The sequence below is a fragment of the Myzus persicae genome, unplaced genomic scaffold (assembly GCF_001856785.1).
Source record: "Myzus persicae strain clone G006 unplaced genomic scaffold, MPER_G0061.0, whole genome shotgun sequence".
Lineage (NCBI taxonomy): Eukaryota > Metazoa > Arthropoda > Insecta > Hemiptera > Aphididae > Myzus > Myzus persicae.
In genome coordinates this window covers 339,452-357,123 of record NW_019102034.1, presented here as the reverse complement: position 1 = coordinate 357,123, position 17,672 = coordinate 339,452, and the positions used below count along the sequence as shown (strand labels likewise).

General features: G+C 30.1%; 2 protein-coding genes across 2 annotated transcripts in view; both read right to left on the bottom strand.

Annotated features, from left to right (window-relative positions):
- Positions 1-5,691: 5,691 nt before the first annotated feature.
- Positions 5,692-13,417, bottom strand: LOC111031054 (prostasin-like). The gene is made up of 3 exons (XM_022310839.1): positions 13,354-13,417; positions 7,597-7,745; positions 5,692-5,892 (listed from the first exon to the last, which is right to left on the bottom strand). Exons 1-3 carry the CDS (start codon positions 13,415-13,417, stop codon positions 5,692-5,694), a joined length of 414 nt encoding a protein of 137 aa, XP_022166531.1.
- The window catches only part of LOC111031058, a 92,684-nt gene continuing 88,383 nt past the window's right edge, over positions 13,372-17,672 (bottom strand). The window contains exons 13-18 of the mRNA XM_022310844.1: positions 17,557-17,652; positions 17,242-17,386; positions 15,952-16,121; positions 14,511-14,697; positions 14,250-14,415; positions 13,372-13,477 (exon numbers count right to left, since the gene is read on the bottom strand). Coding sequence (XP_022166536.1) covers positions 14,295-14,415; positions 14,511-14,697; positions 15,952-16,121; positions 17,242-17,386; positions 17,557-17,652 — 719 coding nt within the window. The 3' untranslated portion in view covers positions 13,372-13,477; positions 14,250-14,294. The remainder of the gene's footprint in view (positions 13,478-14,249; positions 14,416-14,510; positions 14,698-15,951; positions 16,122-17,241; positions 17,387-17,556; positions 17,653-17,672) is intronic.

Here is a 17,672-nt window from a genome sequence, read left to right as displayed (position 1 = left end):
TAGTTGAATAGTTATGTTATTTTAATAACATTATTTTTTACATTTATACTGTATTCTCAATGAATTGTGTATTTTTAAATTTTAAATTACAATATTGTGTTTTTTAATAACTTATTAACTACATTTAACTATTTTAATTATAATTAATATAATAAAATATAATATTATAATTTATAATGAAAATTATATGTTATCGGTTTATCAATGTTATCACATTTTGATAACTGCAAAAAGGGGCTAAATGTAGGCAATATTATATACTGACACAAACAATTTTTTCCTGCGAAGATCCATTCGTATCGAAAACAGCAGTATCTTAATTTCACCAAAGAGGTTCTAAACAAGCCTCTATTATAAACACTAATAATAGTATTCCGCAGAAAAAGAATAGAATTAGAATTCATGTTGGTAACTTGGAATGGCTCTCCTGAAAAATGATAAAATGTAAGTTACTGCCCTTTTCGCCAGAGGTGGCAAATAAGTATTTGGTTAATATACAAGTAAATACAAGTAAAGTATTTCTTGTAGTTTTTTAGACACCTCTGCTCAATTTATGATACTTACTCAATCGACAGCTTAAATGTATCTTCTGTTGGTAGCAAGACAGACTTAGGTATTATTTTTAATACTGATCTTAATTTTTACTAACATGTTGAAATTAAATGTTGCACGATTTAAAAACACTTGTGTTTGGAATATGTGTATCCAAGGAGTTCATTCAATTTATAGTCTTAATTTTTAAAACTGTTTATTTCTCATTTGTCCTTTCCCAATTATAGTATTTATCTGTCCAGTGACACCGTGACTGACTCCTGTTATTATAATTCATAATTGGTTCAGGGACGAATATTATCTTGCGCTTCTTTTATATTTAAAACAAAGTGTCTTCCTCATGACTATTCCATAGTTATGCAGAACATCTCATCTCACTGGCAGGCGGGAGAGTTAACGACAATGTAGAGTTTTTGAAAAAACTAGATTCTGGTCATATTGATGATCTCTCACTTCTTTCGACTGTCAATTTCGAAGTTCTTTCTCGTACTACTAGATAACATGTTCCTTTTGTTGTGCCTGTGCACATTAACAATTGTGGCAGAAATAATCAACTAGACCGCATGACGCTGTTGGCCAATTAAAGCTCCATCTATCAAAACTGATAAAGTTAAAATTAAGTATTATTACTCCTAATAAATGTATAGGTACTATCATTATAGTATTATACTTATAATTATTATTGCAATTATCATCTTATATAAACTTAAGTGTGTTCTTTGTATTTATTATTTAAATTGTAAAGTGTGTTATGTTTTAAATCGGTGTGTAGGGCTTTGCATATAATAAATTTAAAAAAATTTAAAATTAATTCAGTAGCCATCACTAATTATTGTTCCCTTATACATATTTGGTGCCTCAGCTAGAATAAAAGAGGAGAAGCCATTAGCTTGTAGATTGAAAATCTGTGTTTAAGTTAATGGATAACGTTAAAATGTTGAGATCTCCCCTCCATGGAGTGACCAATAATATTATCCACTTCTGTTTGTATCGTCACATCACACTCTGTATGTAATACCTACAACAAATATCATATACTTTTAAAGGTATAGGGAAAAAAAGGAATATTTAATCATACCCGGATTTCGACAAAATCGAATTTGTTTATTTTGAGAAATTCTAAACCTAAGTTACATGCAATTTTCATTTAATGTTTATTTTAGCATTTTCGGTACCAAAAATTGCTTGTATGCCATTTGTAATAAATATTAAAAAATGTTCGACTTTTATTAATTTTTTTTAATTGTTGATGATAAAAATGTTCTTAGTCATAATACTCAATAATATAATATAAGGTTCTTGAAGGCTATCGCTAATAACGAATGTAGGAATAGGAAAATAAAAAGTCAATTTCAAGCTTTAAAATTTTTTTTTACTAGACAATTCGTTGCTTATTCTAGTTTACACGAATATACGTTATATTCAACTTAAATTTCTCTTAATGTTCTAATTTCCTTATCCATAACATTTAATTATATTAATATCTCTATCTACTTTAAGTCATTAGGCATCGGATACATACGGTAACATCGTTATAACTATAATTAATAGTTTTTCTTTTCAAAATACAACCAATAAAAGTAAAATGCACACACAAGAAATTAACGAACGGAAAAAAATTCAATAGTAAAAATAATTTCTTTTTGCCATTTGTCTCTGTGATTTCTTGGTAACAAATTATGATTAATATATTTTTTAAGTATAAAATTAAACATTTTTTACTTATTCACACAATTACAATAGGTTCTATGACTAATAAGTTCTATACACTTATCGTAATAAAATTTGGGATGAGCATGAAAATGTCCAATAGTGTGACGTTGAATATTGTTTATAATTGTTTTTGTCATCTTGTGTGCATTATACTGCACATTTATGAACATTTCAATTATAATACGACTCATTTAATTTTTATCTTAACATTTAATGCATCTAAATATCTTAATGTTGTGTCATGTAATCTAACATTGGTAATATTATATTATAATATGTTAGACTACAATATCATATACAACCCACTCAAACCGCACACATCAAAATTAGAACAAAAACAAAATATTTTTAGAAGTTTCTCACAGAACATTCTCATACTCTCATCCCATGATTATAGTTTTAATATTTTTGGTAACTATGACATTTCCTATCACTTACATAAAATTGTGTCCATGTATCTTACTTTAAAGTACATTTTTAATGTGTATAAATATTTTTTTTAGTACAAAAATCAATATAACACAGCTATATAGATAATCGTCAAAAATAACAGCTTGATACATTATTATATTCATTATTAAACTTTCCATTCCGATAATCACATTTTTTACAAACTATTGTCAGGTCCTATACCATGATTCATTAGCGTTTATCACTTCTGTCCCAGGATATCCGAAATAGAAAAATAAATACTTCTATTTTCCCAACCATATCATTTATCATAAAATATATTGATATTTGTATAATATAATAATCAATCGTTTTTCAAAAGCAACATAAATAATTTGTATAGAAAATAACAATAAATGCGCTTAACATTTTATCATATTATTTTATAATACCGTACGTTCTACAACCAGATCAGCGACCGTACTCGATTTCTAATCTACAAATCTACGATATAGAACATTAACGTACCTACCTATATGGTAGTTACACGTAGGTATACCTATTAGTATGTAATTATGTCTAAATTATATAATATTGTCATATGTTAAACATGTTTTATAGGTACTCTTATAATACTCACGTGATATTATTATAGTTTAATATATATGTTTATAATTTCATATTTATATATTTTTTCAATTATTTGAAAACTAATCACATTTAAAGCTTGAGCTAAAGTAATGTGGTTTTTCACAAATTGTAATACTTATCCCACTAATTTACAAGTGACATAATATTACACAAGCCTATCAAATAGAATTTACTTTTACTTTGATTGATATCAAACTTAAACTGTTTATTATGCTAATTTTATTTATCTAATTGATTATAGTTTGTTAGTTGCTTATCTGAAAATATGATCAGCCAAAAATAATCGAACTCTACTCGATCAAATGGAAATTACATTATTAGGTATTATGCGTCGTTATCATTTTGATAAAATGTGAATTAGTAATTAATTACTCAGGTATTCAATTTAGTATAATAATATCCATCATATCAAATAAATAAATTCCATTTTTTTTTTATTTATTGTACCTATTTGTTTTTATAAAAATAGCCCACTGTCCAATATTATAATATATTTCTACGCACAACTATTTCTTAGCCTATTTTTGTCATTAAAATTAATGTAATTTTATAATTGTTTCTTAAGTTTAAACGAATTTACAAAAAAATCTCACTTTTTGTCTTTGAAATAATGCAAAGTATTATGTTTATTGTCTATAATTCAATCGCCATGAAGATAACAATGCACTCCGAGAAGGACTTCCTCATAAGATAGTTTAACGCTACACGCTTTTATCACCCGACATCTTGGAGTATTTATTATATTACAATAATTATAATAACATTCTAACCGATTAATGTGTGTGTGCGTGCATGTGTGAGTGTGTGTGTGTGTGTGAGTGTGTGTTTGTGTGTGATTGCATGTGTATGATTGTATGTGTATGTGTGTGTGTGTTCATTAATGAGCAATTTTATTTTTTTCAAATTCAGCATTGTATGGAAGCTGCGGCCATAGTGACACCATTATACAGTTGTTGTACCTGGTGTGTGTATAGAAAATTAATAAAATTTTGCCGAAAATCGCAAGATAAGGTTTCACAGGTATCATAATATTATAGTTAAGTGTTTCGATAAAAAAATAAATAAAACTCTTTGCGATCATAAGTAATATTATCTATACATAGTGACTAATCTATTTTCTATGGCATTACGTATCAGATGTCGAACGCCTTGTATAGTACTATGTAAGTTCCGGAAAAACAGTAAAAAATAAGTGGGTGGAACTCATGATAGTAAATGTATAAGGGATGAAATTAAAAACCTTCTGGAAATTCACGGGTTAACCTACCTACCTAGATAAATAGTTAGCATGAAAATTTTGTTTTGAAGAAGCCGGAGAGTGTTTGCGTATCATAACTGTAATACTACAATATCGTTAATAATTTGAGTGAAAGTTCCAAACAATGTAAAACTACATACGAAAAATCAGAAGTATACTGTTGGACGGATGACTATGATTGTACGTGCTACATTTTTTAAACGTATACAGTGTTGTACGCTTCCTATAAAAATTTAAAAGACATATTATTTTAACCGAAATGTAATTACACAAACAAATATTATGATGTATTGATGTGATGACTGTTCTATATAATATGATAGTTGTGAACATATCGTATCAACGAACATTTCAGATTATACGGATCTATTAAAATATAGTAGCTCAATCTACGAAATTTAAATAATATTATAAGTTCGGATAGTGTTGTGAGAAAATTGGTCGTCTGAACAATTTCCGGAATATTGTTTCTTTGCATGACATCCAGCCATCGCATCGTCTGAATATTACCTATAGTGTACAATATGAAACTAACGTATAATCTCACCCAGAAAACCTATAGTTGCTAAAGCGTTTCAATTGAACCAATATTATGTAGACGAATAAAAAATGACATACATCGCGAGTTTCTTGGCGGCGTTTTCCATAATATTATTATACCTATCAAACGATAATAACATTACTGCGGCCATCATACACGTCATTCCGAGATATTTAATTATAATAATATTCTTGTATTGTTAATTTTTTTTACACGTTCTTCTTCACGAAAAATCACGAAAAATCGTCGTGGAACATAATATTATGTTGACAATTGCACTTTATAGGTTTATTAAGCAACGTCAATTATAACGGTAGTATAAAATAGAATATTTCCGTTTGCTCGACGAAAGTGCAATACCTACTATACCGGTACCTATATTATGCATATTTTATATATTATAACGATTTTCGTTGTTTTTTTTATTTCCCAGTTGGGGAAACGCAAAGACGAAAACCACTGCAAATCACAGTGCAGTCAATTACAACTTTAAACAGGTAGTAGGTGATGAGGGACATGGGGTTGGGGGATTGGATAGCGGTGAACGGATGAAAGTCGATCGCGTGTTGCTAGTGGAAAATCGCTCTCAATACTCGTCGTCCGTCGACGAAAACAGCTGGTCGGTGCGTATGTTGTTCTTGATCCAATCCGTGTACATGGGCACGTTGACATACACACCTGGCAGGCTTGGGGTTGCACACTCCACGCCCCAGCTGACGATGCCACCCACGAACCACCGGTCTCTGTATCCTTCCATCGGGCACAGCAGCGGACCACCCGAGTCGCCCTGTGGAGATAACGTCACTTGTACACATTTGTTATAATATAAATCCGTGCCATTCGACAGGTGTGTAAGATCGCGGATATCTATCTGTATCCGGCGGCGTATCCACAGGAAGGACCGTGTGGTGGGAAAATCTTACCGAGAGTGTGCGGAACGATATTGCTGATTGACAGGTGCCGATTTCAAATACCTAACTTATTAGTTATTGCAACCCGTACTATCTATGTATGTGTTACCTATACTCTAGATCCATATGCACGAGAGAATTTATATAAGCAGAGGTCCCTTACGAGGTGGTTAGTTAGTTTCACTTGGAGTATCTACAGGGGCCAGTTGAAATGAATTTGTAATTTTTGAAATTTGAAATGTCGATAGGCAAACTTATGTTGTGTTAAATAATATTTTATGATACAAACGTACACTATAGTATATTAAGTAAAAATCGTGTACCTACTGTACCTATTGGACACTATGAGTTGCATTTCATTGGAAGTTGTGTACACGGCCCTCAAACACACTTAGTACAGGAGCAAAAAATTTGATGTGTTTGGCATGAGCACCTATATAGTTCAGTCTACTGCTGCGAGTACGGACCAATGGATAGGTACGTCGAGTACAAACATATTTTAAGATCAGTCATCAATCGAATATTATTGTGACTTTTTGTAAATTGTTTAAATTAACTTTACACAGTATTGTGTGATTATATTCAGTTTGATTAGGTATTAATAATTGAAACATTTCAATTTATTTTCATAATTATTATTATTGTACATGCTACAACAGCCGGAATTATAGTCCATAACTAACCGGTCTAACCGAAGACTTCCATCGTAGTTCATGTAATACAGTATTTATACTATACCTATATATATATTAAATATATTATTATAACTGTTAGTTACTAAATTCCCTCATTATTCGGCTCACATAAAATAATCAACATGTATAATATATTCACTAAAATATTTTGACAAATGTCTTTTAAGTTTGTACATATAAGTACACTTATAAAATCTAAGTGACTATCTACTATTTTTAAAATGTATTAGTTATGGTAAAAACATATTGAAACTATTATGGGGAACCTTATATTCAATTAATAATCTTTTTTACTCATAAGCGAACGTTTTATCATACATTCATACCTAAATAAAAAATCATACAATATTAACATACGATCATTCAATACTATTCAAATGCTATCTAATAAGTCGGCTTATATGGTGAGAAATCAAACAGGGAGAAGGGGGATGGTATATGTTACAAGAAACTTCCATACCGATGTTGAAAAAATATCATTTTGATCTATCTTTTCTACGATTATTTTATCGGTTTGGTTAGTTTTTACCGGAGAGCTAGCTTCTGGTATCGCGACTAACTGCCATGGTCAACCGCCATAAAAATTATGTATTAATTTTTTTATTTGGCGAGATTCGTTCGTTTCAAATATATTACGTACATAATTTTTTATTGTGCACATTTAGCAATAACTGCTTATGGGTACCTACTGTAATTGTGTACCGGACTAAATGCTGGTAATCCTGCTGCACAAACCGGGCTAGCTAGTTTTTCGTCGTACAGGGTACAGACAATAAGAATAACGTCTCGCAAAAAGTCCCAATTATAAGTAAATAAGTTTTCGCATTTTCAGCGAATCCGGCCCAACGAAACTTTGGTCTCGGTTTATTGTCTGATTATAATCACCTGGCACGCGTCTTTGCCGCCCTGCTCGTACCCAGCGCATATCATGCCCTCCGTGATGTTAACGTCCTTCTGTTTTAGCCACGCGTTACACAGATCTCTGTCCAGTACGGGAACTTGGACTTCGTTTACTGTCGGTTCGTAATCGGCTCCTGTGAAAAACAAAATTCTAAATAACAACCATTGTTTCAATAAGACACGAATCGGGTGTTTGACGTTTAACGGGAAAACAGCGTTTATGCTATACACTGTGTACAGTTTACTGTATAGACTACGGTACTGTTATATTACAATGCTACAAAAAAATTAAACAAAACATAAATCGGAATCCTTTACAAAGTTTTAACTGTACACAGCGTACAATAACTGTTTTCATTGTAATAAATATACTATTCGTATATTATTCTGAACATAATAATATACTGCTTTTGGTTGCAGTGGTGGTTGCGGTGGTGTCTATTATGGACTCAATATTTGTACCTAAGTGTTAACAGTTATTAGTCCACACGTGCTGTAGGAATTTCATTCCCTAGAAAAATAAATCGATTTCAATCATTCCCTGGTACCACACTTCGAAATTAGACCTGGACGAAACATACACTCATTACATGTACATTTATTTTAATATTATTTTAATAGCTACAAACTAATATAGAAGCAGAATATACTGTAAAAAAAATTTTAAAAATCATAATTTTATTTATTGTTCATAACGAGAATGATTTTTTTAAGAACCTTATTTTCAAAGTGATTAATTTTGTACAAAAAAGTGCAATTAGTGTAGAATATTAGTCTACTTCAAACATTTATACACTTATATTTAAATCCTAATTCCTAAATAGAATTCTCGATTTATAATATATTTGACTGTATAAGAATTTATTTTAACAGAACACGATAAAATACTAAAGGAAAAATAATTCCAATAATTTAGGTCAACATTCAACAATTTACAGTAAAAACATTAAAACACTAAAGTCTGTAAATTGCATTTCTTATATTGTAAGGAACGATGGAATGAGAATTATATTATATTAGAGAACAATAATTTTGTGTCATATTAACTTTCTATTGGCTTATTAATTTATTTGACAAAATATCATAACAATTAATTGTTTCGTCCTATTTTCCTATTAATTAGTACTTTTTTATTTAATGTAAATTAATTATTTAATGTATAAATGATTAAATAATTATATATGAATGGTAGGTGTATTTCTTTACTCAAAAAAGCAGTCGATAAAAATTTAAAAAAAATATATGTTAGTTAGTTATTTCAGACTTGTCATCGGAAAGTTGTTTTAAAATATTTTAGTTTGATAGTTAAAACGAATTTTCCTCGATTTATCTGGCTAATACATATTATGATATCACCTACAACTATTAAAAAATAAATGATTTAAGAGCATTGGTCTTCGAAAATCGTAGTTTTCACATTTTATTGAGTACGAACTAGTTTTTTTAAAAGTACATTTAATAAATATCAAAATAAATAAGGATTTTTGTAGTTTCTCGAAGAGGTGCGAAATTGAAATATTATTATTTTCATTTTCATTAAAAAGTAAAAACTCATTGATAATTGTTTTTGTATTCTCTATTAAAACTTAAAGAATAGAATACTATTGGTTTTATGTATTTTTTTATTTGCAACAAAAAAGAATAAATAATAGGTATAATTGATCTCGAATATTAGAATATAATAAGTTTCGAATAAATAGTAATGTCCACATAGTCCTTTTAAATGTTTTTTATAAACAAAATTGTTAGTTAACAAGCAAGGTAAATAATAAAAATTTATAATTGTTTATAATGATAATTAATATTTGTATAACACACATAATCAAAGTAAATTAACGAATACGATTAAAAAGCAATTTAAAAAAACTTGAATTTAATAAATAGATATAATATATATTATAGGGATTTCAAAAATAGTTTATTATACTTGTTTTTAATATCAGATAAGCCCCAAAACCCTTTATAACTGTTTGAAATGAAAAATGCATATTTTCGCCAGTCACATGTCCTATGTAAATTGGAGTGCTATAAGTGTAGGTTTTTATGTGTGTGCAGCGCCAGATAGGCAAGGTATCGGCCCACCGAGTTTTACGATTTTAACCGGCCCTAAAAAAGTTAACGGCACATTTTTCAATAAGATAAAGTCATTAATAGGTATCAATATTTTAACAATAACATCATATATCATACAATATAAATTATACATATTATATTAAGCAGTAATGTTGACATAGATTAATAATAAATATAACAACTAAGCCGGCCCACCGCGAGTTCAACTCGGTAACTCGCCGGCTCTATCCGGGCCTGTGTGTGTGTGTGTGTTTTAGGGAATATGGAATTCTTGAACTCTATAGTTTAGAAAATATTATGGCAAAATATTAAAAGATAATTTTTGAGTATTTGCATTTTTTTATTATCTTTCCATCTCGATGATGAAAAAAAAAAACAGTAAAGTAACAAGGTATATGAAAACAATAATTTAAAATTTGGAGACTCCCTAGATTTTATTTCATTAAAAAAAAAAAATATGATAAACAGAATAACAATCAAACTTGTTTTTATTTAAAATTTTAAAGGTTCATAACAAACCACTTATATTTTGTAATTAACTGCTGTGCAATTTAGTTAAGGTAATTCATATTTAAGGTTTTATTCGTTTTGTGTAATACTGTTGAAGAGCCCATTGCTTTTTGACATTTCTAAATGTAAATTGTGTCTTATGAATTGTATTATTATACATTCGCAGGTAGCTGTATTATTTTGAAAATTGTTTGCCGGTTATATTCCCGGTTAGGTTTAAATCCATCTCGTTAAGCAAATGTCGAAGGAGAGAATTCGACTCCACTGCATTCTAGATTTGCCGCTCTACTTAATATTTATCCTGTCAAATGTTAATAACAAATATTCTTTATATTACTGTGTAAGATTCGATAGCCTTTTTTCAATTTTAAAATGCATGGGAAATTGGTTTATATAATGATATTATGTGCTCAGGCGAAGAGGACGGAAAAAATGCACGAATTTACAGATACCAATCGCGATAATAGCGGTAATTGATTTATCTAAATTCAATTTATTTAAGAATAATAACGAAAACAATTTATATTACACACAATGGTCGAATGCCAAAGTAGAATATTGTGAATTAGTGAATGTTAATAGGTACTGCAGTTTGAAATAGTTGTTAATCTATATGTATTGTTTGTCTTATTATAAATTATGTTGTTTTATTTTATATACCTCCTAGTAGACTCTTATAATACTCTATTTTAAGACTTAGTTGTTGCCGAAAATGTCACACTACTAGTAGTATGCTGCTCTTATTTAGTATTAAGTATTTAGATAATTTCTAAAGGTATCTGGTAACACTAACTGAATTCATAAATAATAAGTTCAATTTTGCGGTAATGTAAGAATGCGATGTTATGTTCTTAAGTATATTTTAAACCAGAACCAAGCTTGGAATCAATTTTTATTTTTTGACGATTTATACCATTGGTTTCGAGATAGTATCACAGTTCTGGGACGAGAAGAGTGAACTGTGAAACACGGAGAATAGGTTACACCAGCTATAATATAAATACTTTTTTTTTTATTATTTTAAATTATTTTTACGTAATTGTTGGGCTGTAGCCTGTTACATATTATTTATTTACATTTCGTACAGTCTATTGAAATGTATTCATATTTTATAATTGTGCTGCAAATTATTTTGTTTACTAACTTGTATATTATATTATTTTCATGTACTACATATTTTATATTACCGGTTATAAACATGACTTTATTTTTGTTTTTATTAAGAAACGGAAACTTCTATACTATTTTATACGTTACCATTTTATGGTTTCTGCTTAATTATATTTTATTCTAAACACCGTTACATCGTTGAGTAATAATAACTTTTAAATTCGAAACATATTTATTTGTAACAAAAAAAAAATAAATGTATTCTTCGGAATCGTAGCATGGTAAATAAAAAAATGCTATTCTTATACAGTTATACAAATAGGAAACTCTATATAAATATAATATCGAATTCGTTTGCGAAACGCATTGAAAGGTTGTTCATTTACGTCGGAAAACGAAAAGTTTAATCGAAAACAACAAACTCGAAAATGTACGTGCATAAATAATATTGTACGGCAATAATCTGATTTCTTCTGGAAAAACCGAAATTTGCAATCCGTAATTTATCCGAGAACACATGATTTTTAGTACTATGGAAACTTTGGAACGTGTGCACCGGTAGGTCAGGTGGCGATGGCGGCTGAGTGAGGTTTTACTATAACTGTATTCGCGCTCGGAGGGAAAAAAAACCAGAGTAAAAATTTATTGATCTGCCACCGAACAATAGCCGTTGGTCCCAAAACTTTCAAACATGCAGTCGAAAAGATAAAAGGCATAACCCGACGCGACATTTAAATTTGAGTGCAGGTGAAAGGGAATGAATAATCCGTCATTGACAACCTCATCGAGGAAGATTTTTTTTTTATACTTTTGAATCGTCGAATTGCGTTAAATCGTTGAATGGATTTTTTTTCATTCTAATCCATTCTTCTATATAACATTATCACTCAGGTAAAAAAAAATTCTATGATATGTGATAAATCACCAGCAACAAAGTACAAACACATACAATACCGCGATGGAATTGAATGAAAAGTCTGACCGCGCGTCGTTGTAATTATAATAATAATGATTTAAATTTTATTATGATAATAATATTATATGCCCTACACAATACCTATACGACTAATCGAATATTATATTCATTTTAATTTCACGATTTGAATTTCAAATGGAATCGTGATTTTCTGTTTTATATGTGCGTCTGAACTCTTAGCCAACCGTGTATTGTAATACTCATTGTTCAATTTTTAGATGCCAAATACACGAGCAACCATCATGATCGATATGCAATTTTAATTGAAAACGATATTAGACAAAAAGCCAAACATTCAACCAGTCCATTCTTAATAATTCTAAAAGTGATACCTAAAACAATATAAATTTCATCTTAATGATAATGAAATATAAGTAGTACATTTTTTTCAGTGCATTTTAGTATTACATTTAAAAGTTTAATAAATTTGTATAAACTCCCTGTGTAAGCATTCCATTAGACTGATAATACTCAATATTTAAGTATAACCTGCAGTTTATATTTGAAATACATTTGGAAATAATATTTGAAATATAAACTAATCGATTGTATACTCAATAATACTCGAAACTAAAAAAATACTTTTTCTGTTAGCTCTCTGGCACCACCATCTCACCGACTAAACGCTGATAGCACAAACATAACAAAGTTGACGTGATAATATTTCAACCTTTAAGGTTATTATAATCTGGAGGTTATGTGCGCTAGGTTTTTAACATAAAAAATACAATTTTTTTCACAAACCAAAATGTGCCTGCCAATGTCATTATACGAACTTTGATTACCTGTCGAAAGAATTATAATATATACCTATAAATATTAATATTTTTGTTATAGCTTTAATTGTAGACTGTAAATAGTCGTACGAGTAAATATTATTATAACGTTCGTAATACTCATTGTCACCAAAACAATGTAACTATGTGTCCGTGTGATGTAATCATTGGACTACTCACTATATATTATGGAGCACGGTTATCTGCAGTAGACGAGAGAGCGAATTCGTGACGGTGACCTTATAGTTTATACTATTATAATAATACTGTTTCGTACAATAAACCCTTTGATTTTACCTTCAAGACCATTGCGTCTACCCCATCCGATGACTGTGCAACTGATATTTGCTTTCAGAACCATGTTCGGCGGCGGTAAACACACCGGAAGTAAAAACTCGTGGAACGTTAATTTTTCACTGAGCTGAAAAGAAAAACGCCAGTTTGAAAGTTATATTATTGCATAACATATTTTATTGTCAAGCGACATAGGTACCTTTAAACACGCCGGTCATCTATACCGACCATATTTTATTTAGTATATTTACCTACACAGTTTTAATATAGATGTCTGCCACGTATAATATATTATATAATATAATGTACCTACTACTATACATATATATTGTTATATACACCATGTTTGTCTTCGTAAAAATTCACTCATACCTTGACTTGATATTATATTCCTATAAACACTCCATATAAGCGGAAATACATTACAATTTTCAGGGGGGGGGGGGTATTTTTAACGTCAATGATGGCCAGCCCGACAAAAACAACTAAAAAGCCCCCTGTTCTTGGGAATTGGATATTTAGGTAGAAGTGTTGGAGCCAAAATACGATATAAACGAATCTCTAATATTATATAGAAACTATTTCGGAAAATCGTATTTCAAAAACATTAAATAGAACTGTTATTGATGGTGACAAACACGATGAAACATAATACCGTGTGCACCGTGCAGTATAATATAATGTATAGAAAGAAAATCTGTTGAAATACGCATTTCAAAATTACCTTTTTTACGGTCTTTCGCCAAACTGCACGATAATATCGTATCAAATATTACTATGTTATTGCCTGTGACCGATATTATTGTCGATGCAGTGTAGTTGGTGAAAACCATAACAATATTATTACATTACCATTTACCGTTTACCATATAATATATTACTTATCATATTCAACGTACCTTGAAAAGTGCGATATCGTGATCGTGCTGAACGGGCCCGTTGTTTTACATCTCGTGTCTGATGATTTTTTCCACTTTCACTTTTCGTCCGAAAAACGAATGGGAATGTCTCCTCGTCATGCCCAGCTGTATGGTCCACTCCGAAAGGTCCCCCAAGATTTTCCTCCTGAAAACGCACGCGAACCGATCACCATACACCGTGATTTTATTATTTCTTAATTTCCATCGTGGGAAAAACGTCATGGCGTTTAATGTTTTTACCCTCCAGTGCAATGAGCCGCAGTCAAAACCCACTGTTCGGATATCAACACTCCGGCGCAGTAAAATATCTCATCGGGACCGCCAAGGATTGCGGCCAAAAATGGCCAGTCACCGGGTAGTGATGGTCTGCCGCCCACAATTCTCGTCTTGCGGTACATGGTTTGAGGTCTCCGCCTGACACCGCACTCTGTGATAATATATAATCTCAAAAATTGAAGAGACGTTGTTGTTTTGATATGGAATAAAAGAGTTTATCGAGAGGTCAGTAGGTACTCCATTTGAGAGTTCACGGGGGGTAGAGGGTATTTAATTGTCAATGTTACTATAATACCGTGGTTAATCTTGTATTATATATCGTATTATAGGTCTGGGAGAAAAAAGTTCATGTCTTATGAAAATGTAAAAAAAAACTAAAACACTTTACCTTTTTCCAAAACTACCATCTCTCTACCACTGTCTTGGAATTGTATATTATGCTGTTACTCTTTAAATGCAATTTAAATTCTATAAATGTCAATTACAACATGAATAGATTTTTATTATAACAGCATAGGTACTTAGTTATTCACAAAAATATTTACCCTTAAATAATGTAGACATTTATTCAAATTCTGATTTTGGATTTCTAACTTTAAGTACTTATAGACAATATTTTTAAATGGTTAAATTTTTTTATACCATCTAAGGAATATTTTGTAATGATACGTATAAACTTATCTTCTTTTTTTTATAAAAAATCATTTTTTGTAAACTATTTTTTATCAGATTATTTTTTTCGCAAATGTCGACTGATCTAAGATTTAAATATAATTTTAAAAGAACAATGTCTGAGTTGTTAAGATTTATTTACATAAGATAGTGGCTCTCAAATCTTAACAATAGTTTAAATAAAATATAAAATAGATATGACATTTAAACTGGTACTTCTTGTATACATGGTCATTTTTCCTAAATTATAAAATTGTAAATAATACATTTTCATTTCCAAAATTTTAAAATCATAATAGACTTAGTATTTACTCAAATTTAGTGTTTGTTAGGGTTTTGATTTATATACATTAACGTCTTCAAACAATCATCTACTTAATAAATAATAATATACGTAAAAAACCGAAGTATATTTGGAAAAAATAAGATTTTATCACCACAGGGCATTTTTTAAAATTAATTTAAAAAATTAAGTACCTATTAAAAAATATGCTACTTACTCAAGTGTACATAAAAATTCCAAAAATCAAAATTTGAATAAATCTATCAATAAAGGAAAAAAGGGAAAAAAGGGGTGAACCAGCTTGGAAATCACACGGCAGTACATATAACCTAGGGGTGTCTATATTATCAATTTATTATATCAGTATTCTTTTGACCATGATATAATAATATTTTAAAGGGTGTTTTACCATATAATTTTAAAAAATCAAACTGAATGAAAAAAACTTACCAAAATTAGTGCACAAGAGACTTATAGACGGATACAAGTACGAATCTGGACAGTAACGGATTTCTCTATAAACGGTCATTTTGTTTTCGTCGTAGTATTCTTTTGATTGGTTGTACTTAACGGAGGCCAAAAGTTTGTTGTTCTCACCGAGCATGCTTTCAGAGGATAGTCTGCAATTTATAATATAATTTAAGATGAAAATACCGAGTTGTCAGTTGATGACCATTTTCAGGCAAATCGGGAACACCGTTATGACGAAAGCTATTTATGCGGTAAACCGAGGTCTGTACATAAAATACATATAAATACTTAATATGATAATAATATTATACAACTATATTTTATTATAATTGATGGGAAACTTTTGCTTTGCATGTGAACTCTATATAAGTTCGTTGAATAATAAAATTGCAAGTAATACAATGATTTATGAATAATAACATTATAACATTTAAATGGCATCGAGTACTACAACAACAATCTACAGTTATTAGTACCTATGGTCAATAATCATCGCAAGACAAAATAGAGACGAATTTACTTTGATTGGAAGTTAAGTTATCCGAAATCGTATATTTACGTAAACGAAAAGTACGTACGTCCTAATATTATTGTAAGTATAGTATAACCCTACAATTCGTCACATTTGGTACTGGGGTTATGGTCGGAAAGTAGAAAAGGTCGGATTATCAGAAATACAAAAAAATATTGGTTTAAAGTGAGTAAAATATTAAATTATATAATTTACTGTAGTTACATAGGTAGTGTTATAATAATATTGGTACTAAAAAAATGAATGCAAGCCTATAAAATGTAATAAATAATGACTTAGGAAAGAAGTAAATTATTGAGTTTTGTTTAGCAAATGATTCTAGACTTAGTGTTTCTCTATATTTTTTTTTATCCAAAAAAATGTCCATGGGTGTCGAAATTGAGTTTTTTCGATATACTAAAGGGTACATATGGGCAATATCAAAAGCGTTCTTGGCTTGAGTTGATGTGTGAATTCCTGGTATAACTGTATAAGCCTTCTATAAATTGGCGAATTCAAATGTATTTTTAAAAAAAATATTGCACTAAACATCGATAATATTACGGTCTGATCAACCGGGGTAGCGGACCACCCGTGAGCGGTTTTACTGTGCCTAATATTACTGTAAAGGAACATAAGAAATATATATATCTCATACACTACAGTATATACATAAATTAGTTGGGCATGTCGAAGTTGTATGCGATTTACGTAAATACAATGGGGAGGAAGGGGTGGGTGAATCATATGGATATTACTTGTATCCAAGTATGTTGCAAATTATGGTGGCCGACAGTTCTGAATCCCAGCTCTGAATGCATGCGGGTCGCCACGACGTCGTGTTCGGCGAATAAAGCTCCAGCATCCCTTCACCTCGCACTCCCATCTCGCCACTAAGTCGCACTGTATATACAAAAACATGGGACACATATATATATAATATATACAAAAAAAAAAAAACGTTTTTTTTCGTTTTCGTGACATTTCAAAATATAATACACGTGATAGGTTATTATGTGTTTTCTTTCCTCCCGAAACAGGAAATATTATTGTTTAAAATGATAATAATTTACCACAATTCCGTTCATCTTGTCCCCATTCGCAGTCGGATACGCCATTACAAATGTGCTCTACAGCTATACATTTTCCAGCGCCGCAAAACAATTGATCTGCGAAAAAAACCATGAAT